General features: G+C 38.5%; 1 protein-coding gene across 2 annotated transcripts; it reads right to left on the reverse strand.

Annotated features, from left to right (window-relative positions):
- Positions 1 to 1,065: 1,065 nt before the first annotated feature.
- Positions 1,066 to 7,454, reverse strand: LOC107568169 (beta-galactoside-binding lectin-like). Of its 2 annotated transcripts, none has more exons than XM_016254085.1 (4): positions 7,373 to 7,454; positions 1,762 to 1,841; positions 1,510 to 1,681; positions 1,066 to 1,360 (listed from the first exon to the last, which is right to left on the reverse strand). In XM_016254085.1, exons 1-4 carry the CDS (start codon positions 7,376 to 7,378, stop codon positions 1,214 to 1,216), a joined length of 405 nt encoding a protein of 134 aa, XP_016109571.1. In that variant the 5' UTR covers positions 7,379 to 7,454; the 3' UTR covers positions 1,066 to 1,213. The 2 variants fall into 2 exon arrangements, with proteins under 2 accessions (XP_016109571.1, XP_016109570.1); XM_016254084.1 differs by lacking the exon at positions 7,373 to 7,454 and adding an exon at positions 4,175 to 4,324.
- Between the last annotated feature and the right edge of the window lie 5,340 nt (positions 7,455 to 12,794).

Raw genomic sequence — 12,794 nt, forward strand, 5'->3', positions numbered from 1 at the left:
GTGTAGTTATGCTGGCTATTAATCTCCCAAGCCTACAAAGCCAAGAGGTGTTGAGATCTGAAGTGTGCATTTTAAAATATTTCTTTAGCAGTACAGGAAATATGCAGGGCATTGACTTCTTCCTTTTGAAGAAAGATGAGTTGGTGTAGAATTTGATTGTCATTGGATGGATCAAAGATGTGGTCTTGAGAATGTGCTCTCAAGCTCAGGACTTTGTGTGCCTCCTCTCAAAACCTCACATCAAGTTTTTTTTGCAACATTCCCAGGGCTCAAAAAAAGAGACATTTTATATATGTATCAGTTAATTTCTTTGCTCCTTACAATGAAAAACAATTGCAGTATAGACTGAATGTTATGGAAGATCACTGATATTGTTGCACAGATTAAAAGAAAAACATTTGAACTTAAATGAAGTAATATATTGGAAGTTGATGATACTCATGTCATATTTTATTTTACAATACATTGTACTGTCAGTCTAGCGGTAGTACATTTTCAACAAATTGATACTATCAAAGTGATATATCTTTTTTAAATGACGCTTGATGTAAATTACAGTTTATGCCATTTTTTTAGTTTTCCCCATAAGTTCCCCATAATTTAAAAAAATAAAAAAAATGCCTTGCACATCAGTTATTTGACGTGAGTATCATGACTACATTTAAGCCTTGTTGTTTTAATGTAATAATTTATTCATGTTTTCTACATATCAAGAAATTGTTGAATTATTGCGGTTTAGTTTCTCATGCACTAAATATTTCATTCATGTCATATTTTAAACTGGCAGTGGGACTTCATATTTTAACATGTTTGTATGATGAACACCTGATGGAATTAATGCTTTTGTTTCATTCTGAATGTTTTCCATCAGTTCTCTCATAATTAATCATAACTAAATATAAACACAAAAGATGTTTCTCTCTGAACACATTAAACAAGTAAAAGATGCTTAGTTTATCTGTGAAAACAGGTTTTATTTTATTTATAGCTAGTGAATTTGCTTTAGTTACAAACCAGATTTAAGAACACAATGTTTTATTATAGAAAAGTAGTAGGAAAAATAAACTAGTTGACGCTCATGGCAATTTATTGTAGTTGCGCTCCCTCTAGTGGTTTTAGATAGGCAGTGCCACAGTAAAATTATTAGGCTGATTTGACATACAAGTGATAATAGTGTGATTGAGATACTTAATACTCAGTAAGTGAAATTAGTCTACTTGATTTCAATCCCATGGATCCTGCCCTCTCCTTCAAAGTACATATATTTGTACTTCTCAGCGCCTTGACGGTTAGGGAAGCGAATCTGAGAACCATCAGAAAGAGTCATCAGGAACTCCTCATTGGTGAAAGTGATTTTTATCTGAAGGAAGAAAAGAAATTGCATGTTAATTAAAATCCTGCTATAAGGGGCCATTAAATTTCATTATTATTATTATCATCTTTAAGTTTATGGCTAAACAGCAGTTTAATTACGATATATATATATATATATATATATATGAGTCTTGCCTGGAACTCCTCGTTCTGATTAAATGGAAAGCTGGCCTCTCTGTGCTCCTCACACCAGTTTCCATCCTGTAATGAATTGCACACTATAGTGCGCTGGTCACCATGGGCATCAAAACGAGGGTTCATGTGTAGAGCGATATCCTCGGCACTGTGACCAATGTTAATGGCAAAACTGCAAAAGAGCAAATGAGAAATATGACTCCAGGTGCTTTTAAAGTCCTGAATTTGAGAAGTTGCTTAGTGGAGACTTACTTTGTGGAATCAGCACTGGGGACTCCTGTAACAGTCAGAGTCTGTCCCGTCTTAAAGGACAAATTCTGCACAACCACACCCTGTTAGAAACAGAGAGAGCTGAAGTTACTCTTTATTCTGCATAATTTGATTTTACTACTGGTATGAATAGCCGAACATGTGTATCCACTTAAATTTGACTTGTACAGCTGGGCACTGTGCCTGCTTTTCCCTATAAGACCAAGGAGAGATTATAGCTGTAATGATGGAGTGGACAGAATCAGCCTCACAAAAGCAATGTTGTCAATTTTTCCTATGCGTTGAAAGGAAAATCCTAGTCCAATGGTGAAAGGCAAAGTGCCAGACTTGAACTTTCAAAAAACTGCAGATGTGGCACAGTTGCTCTATTGGAAAACCTCTGCATGGGTTCTATCCTAAAGAATGTACAAAATTGTCACCGGGGTGGTACCCTTTCAAAACGTTGTAATTTGTACACTCTATACTTTAAAAAGTACACTGTACCGTTCAGGGTTAAATTTCACTTTTGTACTTCAGGGTACTGCCACAGTGACAGATTTGTACCCTTTTTCTGAGACGATGGATACAAGAAGAGCTATCATTTAATCATTCAATCTTTAAAAACTAGTGGCCATGCCATCTTTGAGAGATTTGGTATAAATGTAGAAGCCAGGTTGGGTCAGCAGCAGCTGCAAAATCACACGATGAATCACACAAGGCCTCTCTGTATGTGATTCACAGCTGCCGAGGAAAGTAGATTTTTATAGCTGTTGTAATGATAGCAGAAGAGATAGGCTACAGCTGGCTGAATAGTGGAGAGAAAGGAGGGTCAAAAAAGAGAGATAGGAGGAGGAAAAGAAGGGAAAAAGTTGCTTAGACTGAGAATGTGAAAGAACAGATGTGTAACAGAGGTGAATTCTTTCCACATTAGTCAGTGTGAGTAACAGTAAACCAGCTCTCAGACAGAAGCTGCTGCAGAACGACACTCTCAGAGCAGTGTGACCTGCCTCATTCTTTCTTTCTGAACTTTCTAAACTGCTTATTTTAACTGCAAAAGGGAAGCTGGCCGGTGATGCTCAGTCTTTTGGATTAGCATAGTTGAGAATGACTGAGTCATGCTGCTTTCGCTGAGCTTTTGCAAGAAAGTGAGCTAAATGTCTCCCTTTCAATGCCCCTGGGTACCGTATGGTTTCAGACCATAGTTGGGCATGAATTGGCCAGTCTTGCTTCATCTGTAGAATTGAACATGTTAAGGTAAGATGAATTACCCTAAAATGTTGAAGGGTTACAGACTACGTGTATTGCAAACACAATAGCCAAGGCTACAAAGTTAACCTCTGTCCTGAACTTATTCACTTTCTGTTATTTGATTATGGCTGCTTTGCTTCATGAAAAGGCTCATATATAAAACTTAACTTTATGAAACTAAATTACAGAAGAAAAAAACAGTCAGCAGTCATTACTCCAGTCATGAGTGTCACATAATCCACCAGAAATCATTCTAATATGCTGATTTGGGGCTCAAGAAATATTTATTATTATCACAGTTGAAAAGGGTTGTGCTACTTAATATTTTTGTAGAAATCGTGATACATTTTTGTTGAGCATTATCTGAAGTTCAGAAGAACAACATTTAATTGAAATATGTTTTTATTTTATTTTTTTTGTAACAATGTAAAAGTCATTACTGTCACTTTTGGTCAATTGAATGCATTGTTACTGAATAAAAAACTGAGCACACAGTGGATCCTTTTTCCAACTCAGTGATTCTGTTTATTCATTTATTTATTTCTGACATGTTGGTGTTATATCTTTCACTTGGATGTTATAAGTTGCACTGAGTGAATCCAGCTGGATGAAACAAAAACTGTGTACGTCTTCATTTCAGGCTGCAAAGCAACAAAATGTGATTATTTTAAAGGGGGTGAGATTCTTTTCTATACCCACTGTATACAAATTTGTCTCACTGCTTTTTTTTTTAAAGGAAATAATAATAACTGTTTGTTCAAAAATACAGTAGTACAACATTATGATGTATAACATTATAATATTATAGTACAACATGATATGATAGAAATGGATGATGGAATTAACAACACTGCTGCATTAAAGTAAGTGCACTCAAGATATGAGGAGGTCACACCCATGCACAATGCACGTGGGGGTGCTTCAGTAGACACTATTCTATAACAACTAAACAATGCACCAAATAGACAACATAGCCTACTGTACAGTATCAATAACCATAAACACCGGACTTCAGCAGCTACGAGCACATATGCATTATTTGTGCTAAATTAAGATAAATAGAAGACATTCTAGCATATGCTGTCTTAACTATAAACAAATCTTAAACACACCGTTTGACATACAACTAAAGAATAATGTATCGGCGATGTGTTTTAAAAGTACTCACGCTCATTTTGGCTTCCTTTGAGACCCAATGAAGTGAAACGAAGCGTCTGGGGGAGAAAGTTGCGTTGTGTGGAGGGCTTCTTATGTCCACTGCGGACTATAGAGGCTTCAGATGACCGATGTTTATTTCACCCAATTAGGTTTCTTTGCCTACTCTATCTCGACCAATCGCAAAAAGGCATGTGGGTTTACTATATGTAGTCTATTTCTAGACATACCCTGGTAATACGCTATAAATATATCTGAATAATTAAAACAAACGACCATAACCACAATGAATGCTGGTGTACGTTTCGAACAGAACATAATTAATGTAATTATGCGCTTGTAGCCCATAACTAATCTACTTATTAAAACTTTATTGAAACAACTGGCTTCAGTTTTCAAGATGATTAAAAGCCTAATATAACTGACATGCTTATGAATTGGTTGAGAATTGTCACACGTTGTAAAATATATTGATCATGTATCGAAAATAAGTCATGATGAGTTGGAATCAGAGGTGATGTATTTGTGGTCTGTGTGCTGGAATACTCAGTATTTTGGAGCTGCTGACACGAGGGTGTGGCACTGCCAATTTGCGCTGCTTTGTGAAACTGACGAGCATTTTAACACGACAGTGTCGTTTGCTTGATCTAAACTGTACACACAAGCATTTCAACACATTAACAATTCGGTTTATTTATTTATTCCTACATTAGCTATGTCTTAGACTAACAACACGTTTTTTTGCATAGGGCTCCAGGATGCCTTAGTCACAAGATATGACCGCAAACGCAGGAAATGGTTTAGAGAATTGAGAAGCTCCGGGGACCACTAAATGGCTATGAAATATGAAAGAAACAATGTCAGCATAATACAAGTAAATTTTAGCCTACAGGGAATAGTTTAAAAGGTCATATGATGTGATTTCAATTTTTCCTTTCTCTTTGAAGTCTTACAAGCTCTTGGTGCATAAAGAAGATCTGTAGAGTTGCAAAGAGTCTCAAATCCAAAGAGATATTATTTATAAAAGTTAAGAGTCAACCACGCCTACCTAAAATGGCTCATTCTAACACGCCCCCACATGTCTACGTCACGATGTGGGAAGATTTGCATAACGCCGCCCAAATGTTCACGCAAAGAAAGAAGGTGTAACTTTTATCCTCGCTGTAGTATTGTTGTTACTACAGGGTACCCTACTTAGGGTATGTCTACCATGTTGTGGAGATGCTGTGGGTTTCGTTGTGAAAGCGAAAAGAGGACGATATCCGCTTCGTCATGCCTAGAGCTGATCCGTGCTGGTCGCTGAGGAAATACATCAACTCCGCGCTGTGAATCGCCGGATCGGCTTTCACCGTGGACAAAGCGGAGTCCAGCCCAGGGTCGTCACATGTGGTTGCCGCAAGCCCGCCCACAGCGCTAACTCAACCGTTGTGCTCGCGCAGAGTGCACTTTGCTCACTCTAGCCCGCCGCTCCTTTCCTCACTCTAGGTCGCCGGCCGCCGCTCACTCTAACCCGCCGTGTGCTGTATGTGATTCACAGCTGCCGAGGAAAGTAGATTTTTATAGCTGTTGTAATGATAGCAGAAGAGATAGGCTACAGCTGGCTGAATAGTGGAGAGAAAGGAGGGTCAAAAAAGAGAGATAGGAGGAGGAAAAGAAGGGAAAAAGTTGCTTAGACTGAGAATGTGAAAGAACAGATGTGTAACAGAGGTGAATTCTTTCCACATTAGTCAGTGTGAGTAACAGTAAACCAGCTCTCAGACAGAAGCTGCTGCAGAACGACACTCTCAGAGCAGTGTGACCTGCCTCATTCTTTCTTTCTGAACTTTCTAAACTGCTTATTTTAACTGCAAAAGGGAAGCTGGCCGGTGATGCTCAGTCTTTTGGATTAGCATAGTTGAGAATGACTGAGTCATGCTGCTTTCGCTGAGCTTTTGCAAGAAAGTGAGCTAAATGTCTCCCTTTCAATGCCCCTGGGTACCGTATGGTTTCAGACCATAGTTGGGCATGAATTGGCCAGTCTTGCTTCATCTGTAGAATTGAACATGTTAAGGTAAGATGAATTACCCTAAAATGTTGAAGGGTTACAGACTACGTGTATTGCAAACACAATAGCCAAGGCTACAAAGTTAACCTCTGTCCTGAACTTATTCACTTTCTGTTATTTGATTATGGCTGCTTTGCTTCATGAAAAGGCTCATATATAAAACTTAACTTTATGAAACTAAATTACAGAAGAAAAAAACAGTCAGCAGTCATTACTCCAGTCATGAGTGTCACATAATCCACCAGAAATCATTCTAATATGCTGATTTGGGGCTCAAGAAATATTTATTATTATCACAGTTGAAAAGGGTTGTGCTACTTAATATTTTTGTAGAAATCGTGATACATTTTTGTTGAGCATTATCTGAAGTTCAGAAGAACAACATTTAATTGAAATATGTTTTTATTTTATTTTTTTTGTAACAATGTAAAAGTCATTACTGTCACTTTTGGTCAATTGAATGCATTGTTACTGAATAAAAAACTGAGCACACAGTGGATCCTTTTTCCAACTCAGTGATTCTGTTTATTCATTTATTTATTTCTGACATGTTGGTGTTATATCTTTCACTTGGATGTTATAAGTTGCACTGAGTGAATCCAGCTGGATGAAACAAAAACTGTGTACGTCTTCATTTCAGGCTGCAAAGCAACAAAATGTGATTATTTTAAAGGGGGTGAGATTCTTTTCTATACCCACTGTATACAAATTTGTCTCACTGCTTTTTTTTTTAAGGAAATAATAATAACTGTTTGTTCAAAAATACAGTAGTACAACATTATGATGTATAACATTATAATATTATAGTACAACATGATATGATAGAAATGGATGATGGAATTAACAACACTGCTGCATTAAAGTAAGTGCACTCAAGATATGAGGAGGTCACACCCATGCACAATGCACGTGGGGGTGCTTCAGTAGACACTATTCTATAACAACTAAACAATGCACCAAATAGACAACATAGCCTACTGTACAGTATCAATAACCATAAACACCGGACTTCAGCAGCTACGAGCACATATGCATTATTTGTGCTAAATTAAGATAAATAGAAGACATTCTAGCATATGCTGTCTTAACTATTTACAAATCTTAAACACACCGTTTGACATACAACTAAAGAATAATGTATCGGCGATGTGTTTTAAAAGTACTCACGCTCATTTTGGCTTCCTTTGAGACCCAATGAAGTGAAACGAAGCGTCTGGGGGAGAAAGTTGCGTTGTGTGGAGGGCTTCTTATGTTCACTGCGGACTATAGAGGCTTCAGATGACCGATGTTTATTTCACCCAATTAGGTTTCTTTGCCTACTCTATCTCGACCAATCGCAAAAAGGCATGTGGGTTTACTATATGTAGTCTATTTCTAGACATACCCTGGTAATACGCTATAAATATATCTGAATAATTAAAACAAACGACCATAACCACAATGAATGCTGGTGTACGTTTCGAACAGAACATAATTAATGTAATTATGCGCTTGTAGCCCATAACTAATCTACTTATTAAAACTTTATTGAAACAACTGGCTTCAGTTTTCAAGATGATTAAAAGCCTAATATAACTGACATGCTTATGAATTGGTTGAGAATTGTCACACGTTGTAAAATATATTGATCATGTATCGAAAATAAGTCATGATGAGTTGGAATCAGAGGTGATGTATTTGTGGTCTGTGTGCTGGAATACTCAGTATTTTGGAGCTGCTGACACGAGGGTGTGGCACTGCCAATTTGCGCTGCTTTGTGAAACTGACGAGCATTTTAACACGACAGTGTCGTTTGCTTGATCTAAACTGTACACACAAGCATTTCAACACATTAACAATTCGGTTTATTTATTTATTCCTACATTAGCTATGTCTTAGACTAACAACACGTTTTTTTGCATAGGGCTCCAGGATGCCTTAGTCACAAGATATGACCGCAAACGCAGGAAATGGTTTAGAGAATTGAGAAGCTCCGGGGACCACTAAATGGCTATGAAATATGAAAGAAACAATGTCAGCATAATACAAGTCAATTTTAGCCTACAGGGAATAGTTTAAAAGGTCATATGATGTGATTTCAATTTTTCCTTTCTCTTTGAAGTCTTACAAGCTCTTGGTGCATAAAGAAGATCTGTAGAGTTGCAAAGAGTCTCAAATCCAAAGAGATATTATTTATAAAAGTTAAGAGTCAACCACGCCTACCTAAAATGGCTCATTCTAACACGCCCCCACATGTCTACGTCACGATGTGGGAAGATTTGCATAACGCCGCCCAAATGTTCACGCAAAGAAAGAAGGTGTAACTTTTATCCTCGCTGTAGTATTGTTGTTACTACAGGGTACCCTACTTAGGGTATGTCTACCATGTTGTGGAGATGCTGTGGGTTTCGTTGTGAAAGCGAAAAGAGGACGATATCCGCTTCGTCATGCCTAGAGCTGATCCGTGCTGGTCGCTGAGGAAATACATCAACTCCGCGCTGTGAATCGCCGGATCGGCTTTCACCGTGGACAAAGCGGAGTCCAGCCCAGGGTCGTCACATGTGGTTGCCGCAAGCCCGCCCACAGCGCTAACTCAACCGTTGTGCTCGCGCAGAGTGCACTTTGCTCACTCTAGCCCGCCGCTCCTTTCCTCACTCTAGGTCGCCGGCCGCCGCTCACTCTAACCCGCCGTGTGTGACGCTGTGTGTTTCGTTGTGAAAGCGAAACTACTTAGTTTGGCCTTCCAAAAGAGGACACAACTAGAAATCAGTGGTTAAGTTGTATTTACACTTACTTTTTTATATTTAAAGAATATGCCACTGATGATTCAAACGCGAGTTTTGAGCAGTGTAGAGTAGTGCTTGTTGTTTGTCTTTTCTCCAGACATTGTTTTTGTTTAAAAGTAAAAAGACAGTATAAGTCAGTATAAATCAGTAATTATGTCCTGACTGGATGCAACAAATGCCTCGTTTGTAATGGGTTTTATTGTTTTTTTCTTGTCGCACCGGGACACAGGGTATCATCACAGTATAGTAAGGGGCATAACATTTCCGTCACACGCTTGAGGTATTCACAATGAATTGGATAGTTGGCCAATCAGTGTACACCTCGCTTTTCAGACCGATGAGCTTTGTAAAAATCGACGCGTTTCAGAAAGGCGGGGCATAGAGGAGCAACAAAAATTTACATTATGTGGAAAATAATGTTTTTTGAACCTTAAAACACAAACACATTGCATTACACCAAATACACAACATAATGTTCTTTTTAGCAGCATCATATGACCCCTTTAATATGTTTTTAAACAGTGGCCTGCATATGCACTTTTTTCACACAGACCGAAATTTCTGATTAATTGGTCCAAGTCCAAAACAGGACTTTAGGATCTCGGTTTTGTCATCTGAGAAAATACGGTATTTATATACAGTTACGCACAGGCAATAAAATATTTTGGCAGCAGCAACCCCAAGTAGTAGCTGCATGCCTATCTTCCTTATCATTACCATCATGATCATCATCAAGATGCTCAGCCAGGAGGAGAGCAGTCTCTCTGTGTCCTGCAATCTTCCAAACTATGGCTATGCCAAGCCCCGCCCAAAGGGCGCCGCCATGGGTTTCAGGGGCCCCAGGAAGTTTTTGACTCTGCCCCGTTAAAATTGCATATGAAATGCATAGTTAATATGACAGGGGGCAGCTGCATAAACTTAGCCTCTATGTCTGTCTAACTAGCAGTTAACCAAATTATAATCAATCTTACCTTTCGGATTCACATTAGAACAATCTATGTTTTGAAAACGTATGTCTTGTAAAAAAAAAAAAAAAAATAGATGACTAACTTAAAGTATAAGCACAGATGTTGAACATTTTCTAATATTTAGACATCGTGGAAGTATTTTTCTTTAAGTTATATAGGTTAAGGAACATCTACTTGCTGAGATTCTTGTGGGCGGGGCTTTTAGTCTTGCAAGCCAGTAAAGTCGCACAGCCATATGATTTGACGCTGATGCACAGCCAACCCGGCAGGTGGCGCTGCAACCACAACATGTGGACTGACACACACGAAGAAATTCACTATGGAATTCACATATGCATCTTCCGTAGTCTCTAGAAATAACAGCAGCATATTTTCTCTTCCCTCTTTGAAAATATGTAATGTTGACCTTTTAGACAGTAAGTGTAATAACAAACTTATTTACAAAGAACTTAAACGTATTATCACTGGTGATTATCAGTGTTATTTTCTGGGAGATGTTGAAACCTCAGTAAAGGACAAAGCTTTTACCCGTTATATGGCATACCCAGTTGCTCCAAAGGTCAAGGAGACTCATTACAAAATTATGTTTAGGATTTACCCAGTTAGTGACTTTATACAAAAACGATTTCATTTCGAGGTGGATCCTTGTGGTTTCTGTTCTTCATTTCCTGAAACACTTGATCACCTTTTCTTTTACTGTGAGGCTTCTTCTAAATTTTGGTTCGATATACATAGCTGGTTGTCAGTAAAAATGGAGACAATTCCTCCTATAACCCAACAAGATGTCCTCTTTTTTAAGTGTGATTTAAATTCATCCTTCTCTGATGTTGTCAATTTTGTTTTGTTGATGGGTAAATATCATAATCGCAAAAAGGCATGTGGGTTTACTATATGTAGTCTATTTCTAGACATACCCTGGTAATACGCTATAAATATATCTGAATAATTAAAACAAACGACCATAACCACAATGAATGCTGGTGTACGTTTCGAACAGAACATAATTAATGTAATTATGCGCTTGTAGCCCATAACTAATCTACTTATTAAAACTTTATTGAAACAACTGGCTTCAGTTTTCAAGATGATTAAAAGCCTAATATAACTGACATGCTTATGAATTGGTTGAGAATTGTCACACGTTGTAAAATATATTGATCATGTATCGAAAATAAGTCATGATGAGTTGGAATCAGAGGTGATGTATTTGTGGTCTGTGTGCTGGAATACTCAGTATTTTGGAGCTGCTGACACGAGGGTGTGGCACTGCCAATTTGCGCTGCTTTGTGAAACTGACGAGCATTTTAACACGACAGTGTCGTTTGCTTGATCTAAACTGTACACACAAGCATTTCAACACATTAACAATTCGGTTTATTTATTTATTCCTACATTAGCTATGTCTTAGACTAACAACACGTTTTTTTGCATAGGGCTCCAGGATGCCTTAGTCACAAGATATGACCGCAAACGCAGGAAATGGTTTAGAGAATTGAGAAGCTCCGGGGACCACTAAATGGCTATGAAATATGAAAGAAACAATGTCAGCATAATACAAGTCAATTTTAGCCTACAGGGAATAGTTTAAAAGGTCATATGATGTGATTTCAATTTTTCCTTTCTCTTTGAAGTCTTACAAGCTCTTGGTGCATAAAGAAGATCTGTAGAGTTGCAAAGAGTCTCAAATCCAAAGAGATATTATTTATAAAAGTTAAGAGTCAACCACGCCTACCTAAAATGGCTCATTCTAACACGCCCCCACATGTCTACGTCACGATGTGGGAAGATTTGCATAACGCCGCCCAAATGTTCACGCAAAGAAAGAAGGTGTAACTTTTATCCTCGCTGTAGTATTGTTGTTACTACAGGGTACCCTACTTAGGGTATGTCTACCATGTTGTGGAGATGCTGTGGGTTTCGTTGTGAAAGCGAAAAGAGGACGATATCCGCTTCGTCATGCCTAGAGCTGATCCGTGCTGGTCGCTGAGGAAATACATCAACTCCGCGCTGTGAATCGCCGGATCGGCTTTCACCGTGGACAAAGCGGAGTCCAGCCCAGGGTCGTCACATGTGGTTGCCGCAAGCCCGCCCACAGCGCTAACTCAACCGTTGTGCTCGCGCAGAGTGCACTTTGCTCACTCTAGCCCGCCGCTCCTTTCCTCACTCTAGGTCGCCGGCCGCCGCTCACTCTAACCCGCCGTGTGTGACGCTGTGTGTTTCGTTGTGAAAGCGAAACTACTTAGTTTGGCCTTCCAAAAGAGGACACAACTAGAAATCAGTGGTTAAGTTGTATTTACACTTACTTTTTTATATTTAAAGAATATGCCACTGATGATTCAAACGCGAGTTTTGAGCAGTGTAGAGTAGTGCTTGTTGTTTGTCTTTTCTCCAGACATTGTTTTTGTTTAAAAGTAAAAAGACAGTATAAGTCAGTATAAATCAGTAATTATGTCCCGACTGGATGCAACAAATGCCTCGTTTGTAATGGGTTTTATTGTTTTTTTCTTGTCGCACCGGGACACAGGGTATCATCACAGTATAGTAAGGGGCATAACATTTCCGTCACACGCTTGAGGTATTCACAATGAATTGGATAGTTGGCCAATCAGTGTACACTTCGCTTTTCAGACCGATGAGCTTTGTAAAAATCGACGCGTTTCAGAAAGGCGGGGCATAGAGGAGCAACAAAAATTTACATTATGTGGAAAATAATGTTTTTTGAACCTTAAAACACAAACACATTGCATTACACCAAATACACAACATAATGTTCTTTTTAGCAGCATCATATGACCCCTTTAATATGTTTTTAAACAGTGGCCTGCATATGCACTTTTTTCACACAGACCGAAATTT

This window comes from Sinocyclocheilus grahami, unplaced genomic scaffold (assembly GCF_001515645.1).
Source record: "Sinocyclocheilus grahami isolate Dianchi unplaced genomic scaffold, SAMN03320097.WGS_v1.1 scaffold1223.1, whole genome shotgun sequence".
In the NCBI taxonomy this organism is placed as follows: domain Eukaryota; kingdom Metazoa; phylum Chordata; class Actinopteri; order Cypriniformes; family Cyprinidae; genus Sinocyclocheilus; species Sinocyclocheilus grahami.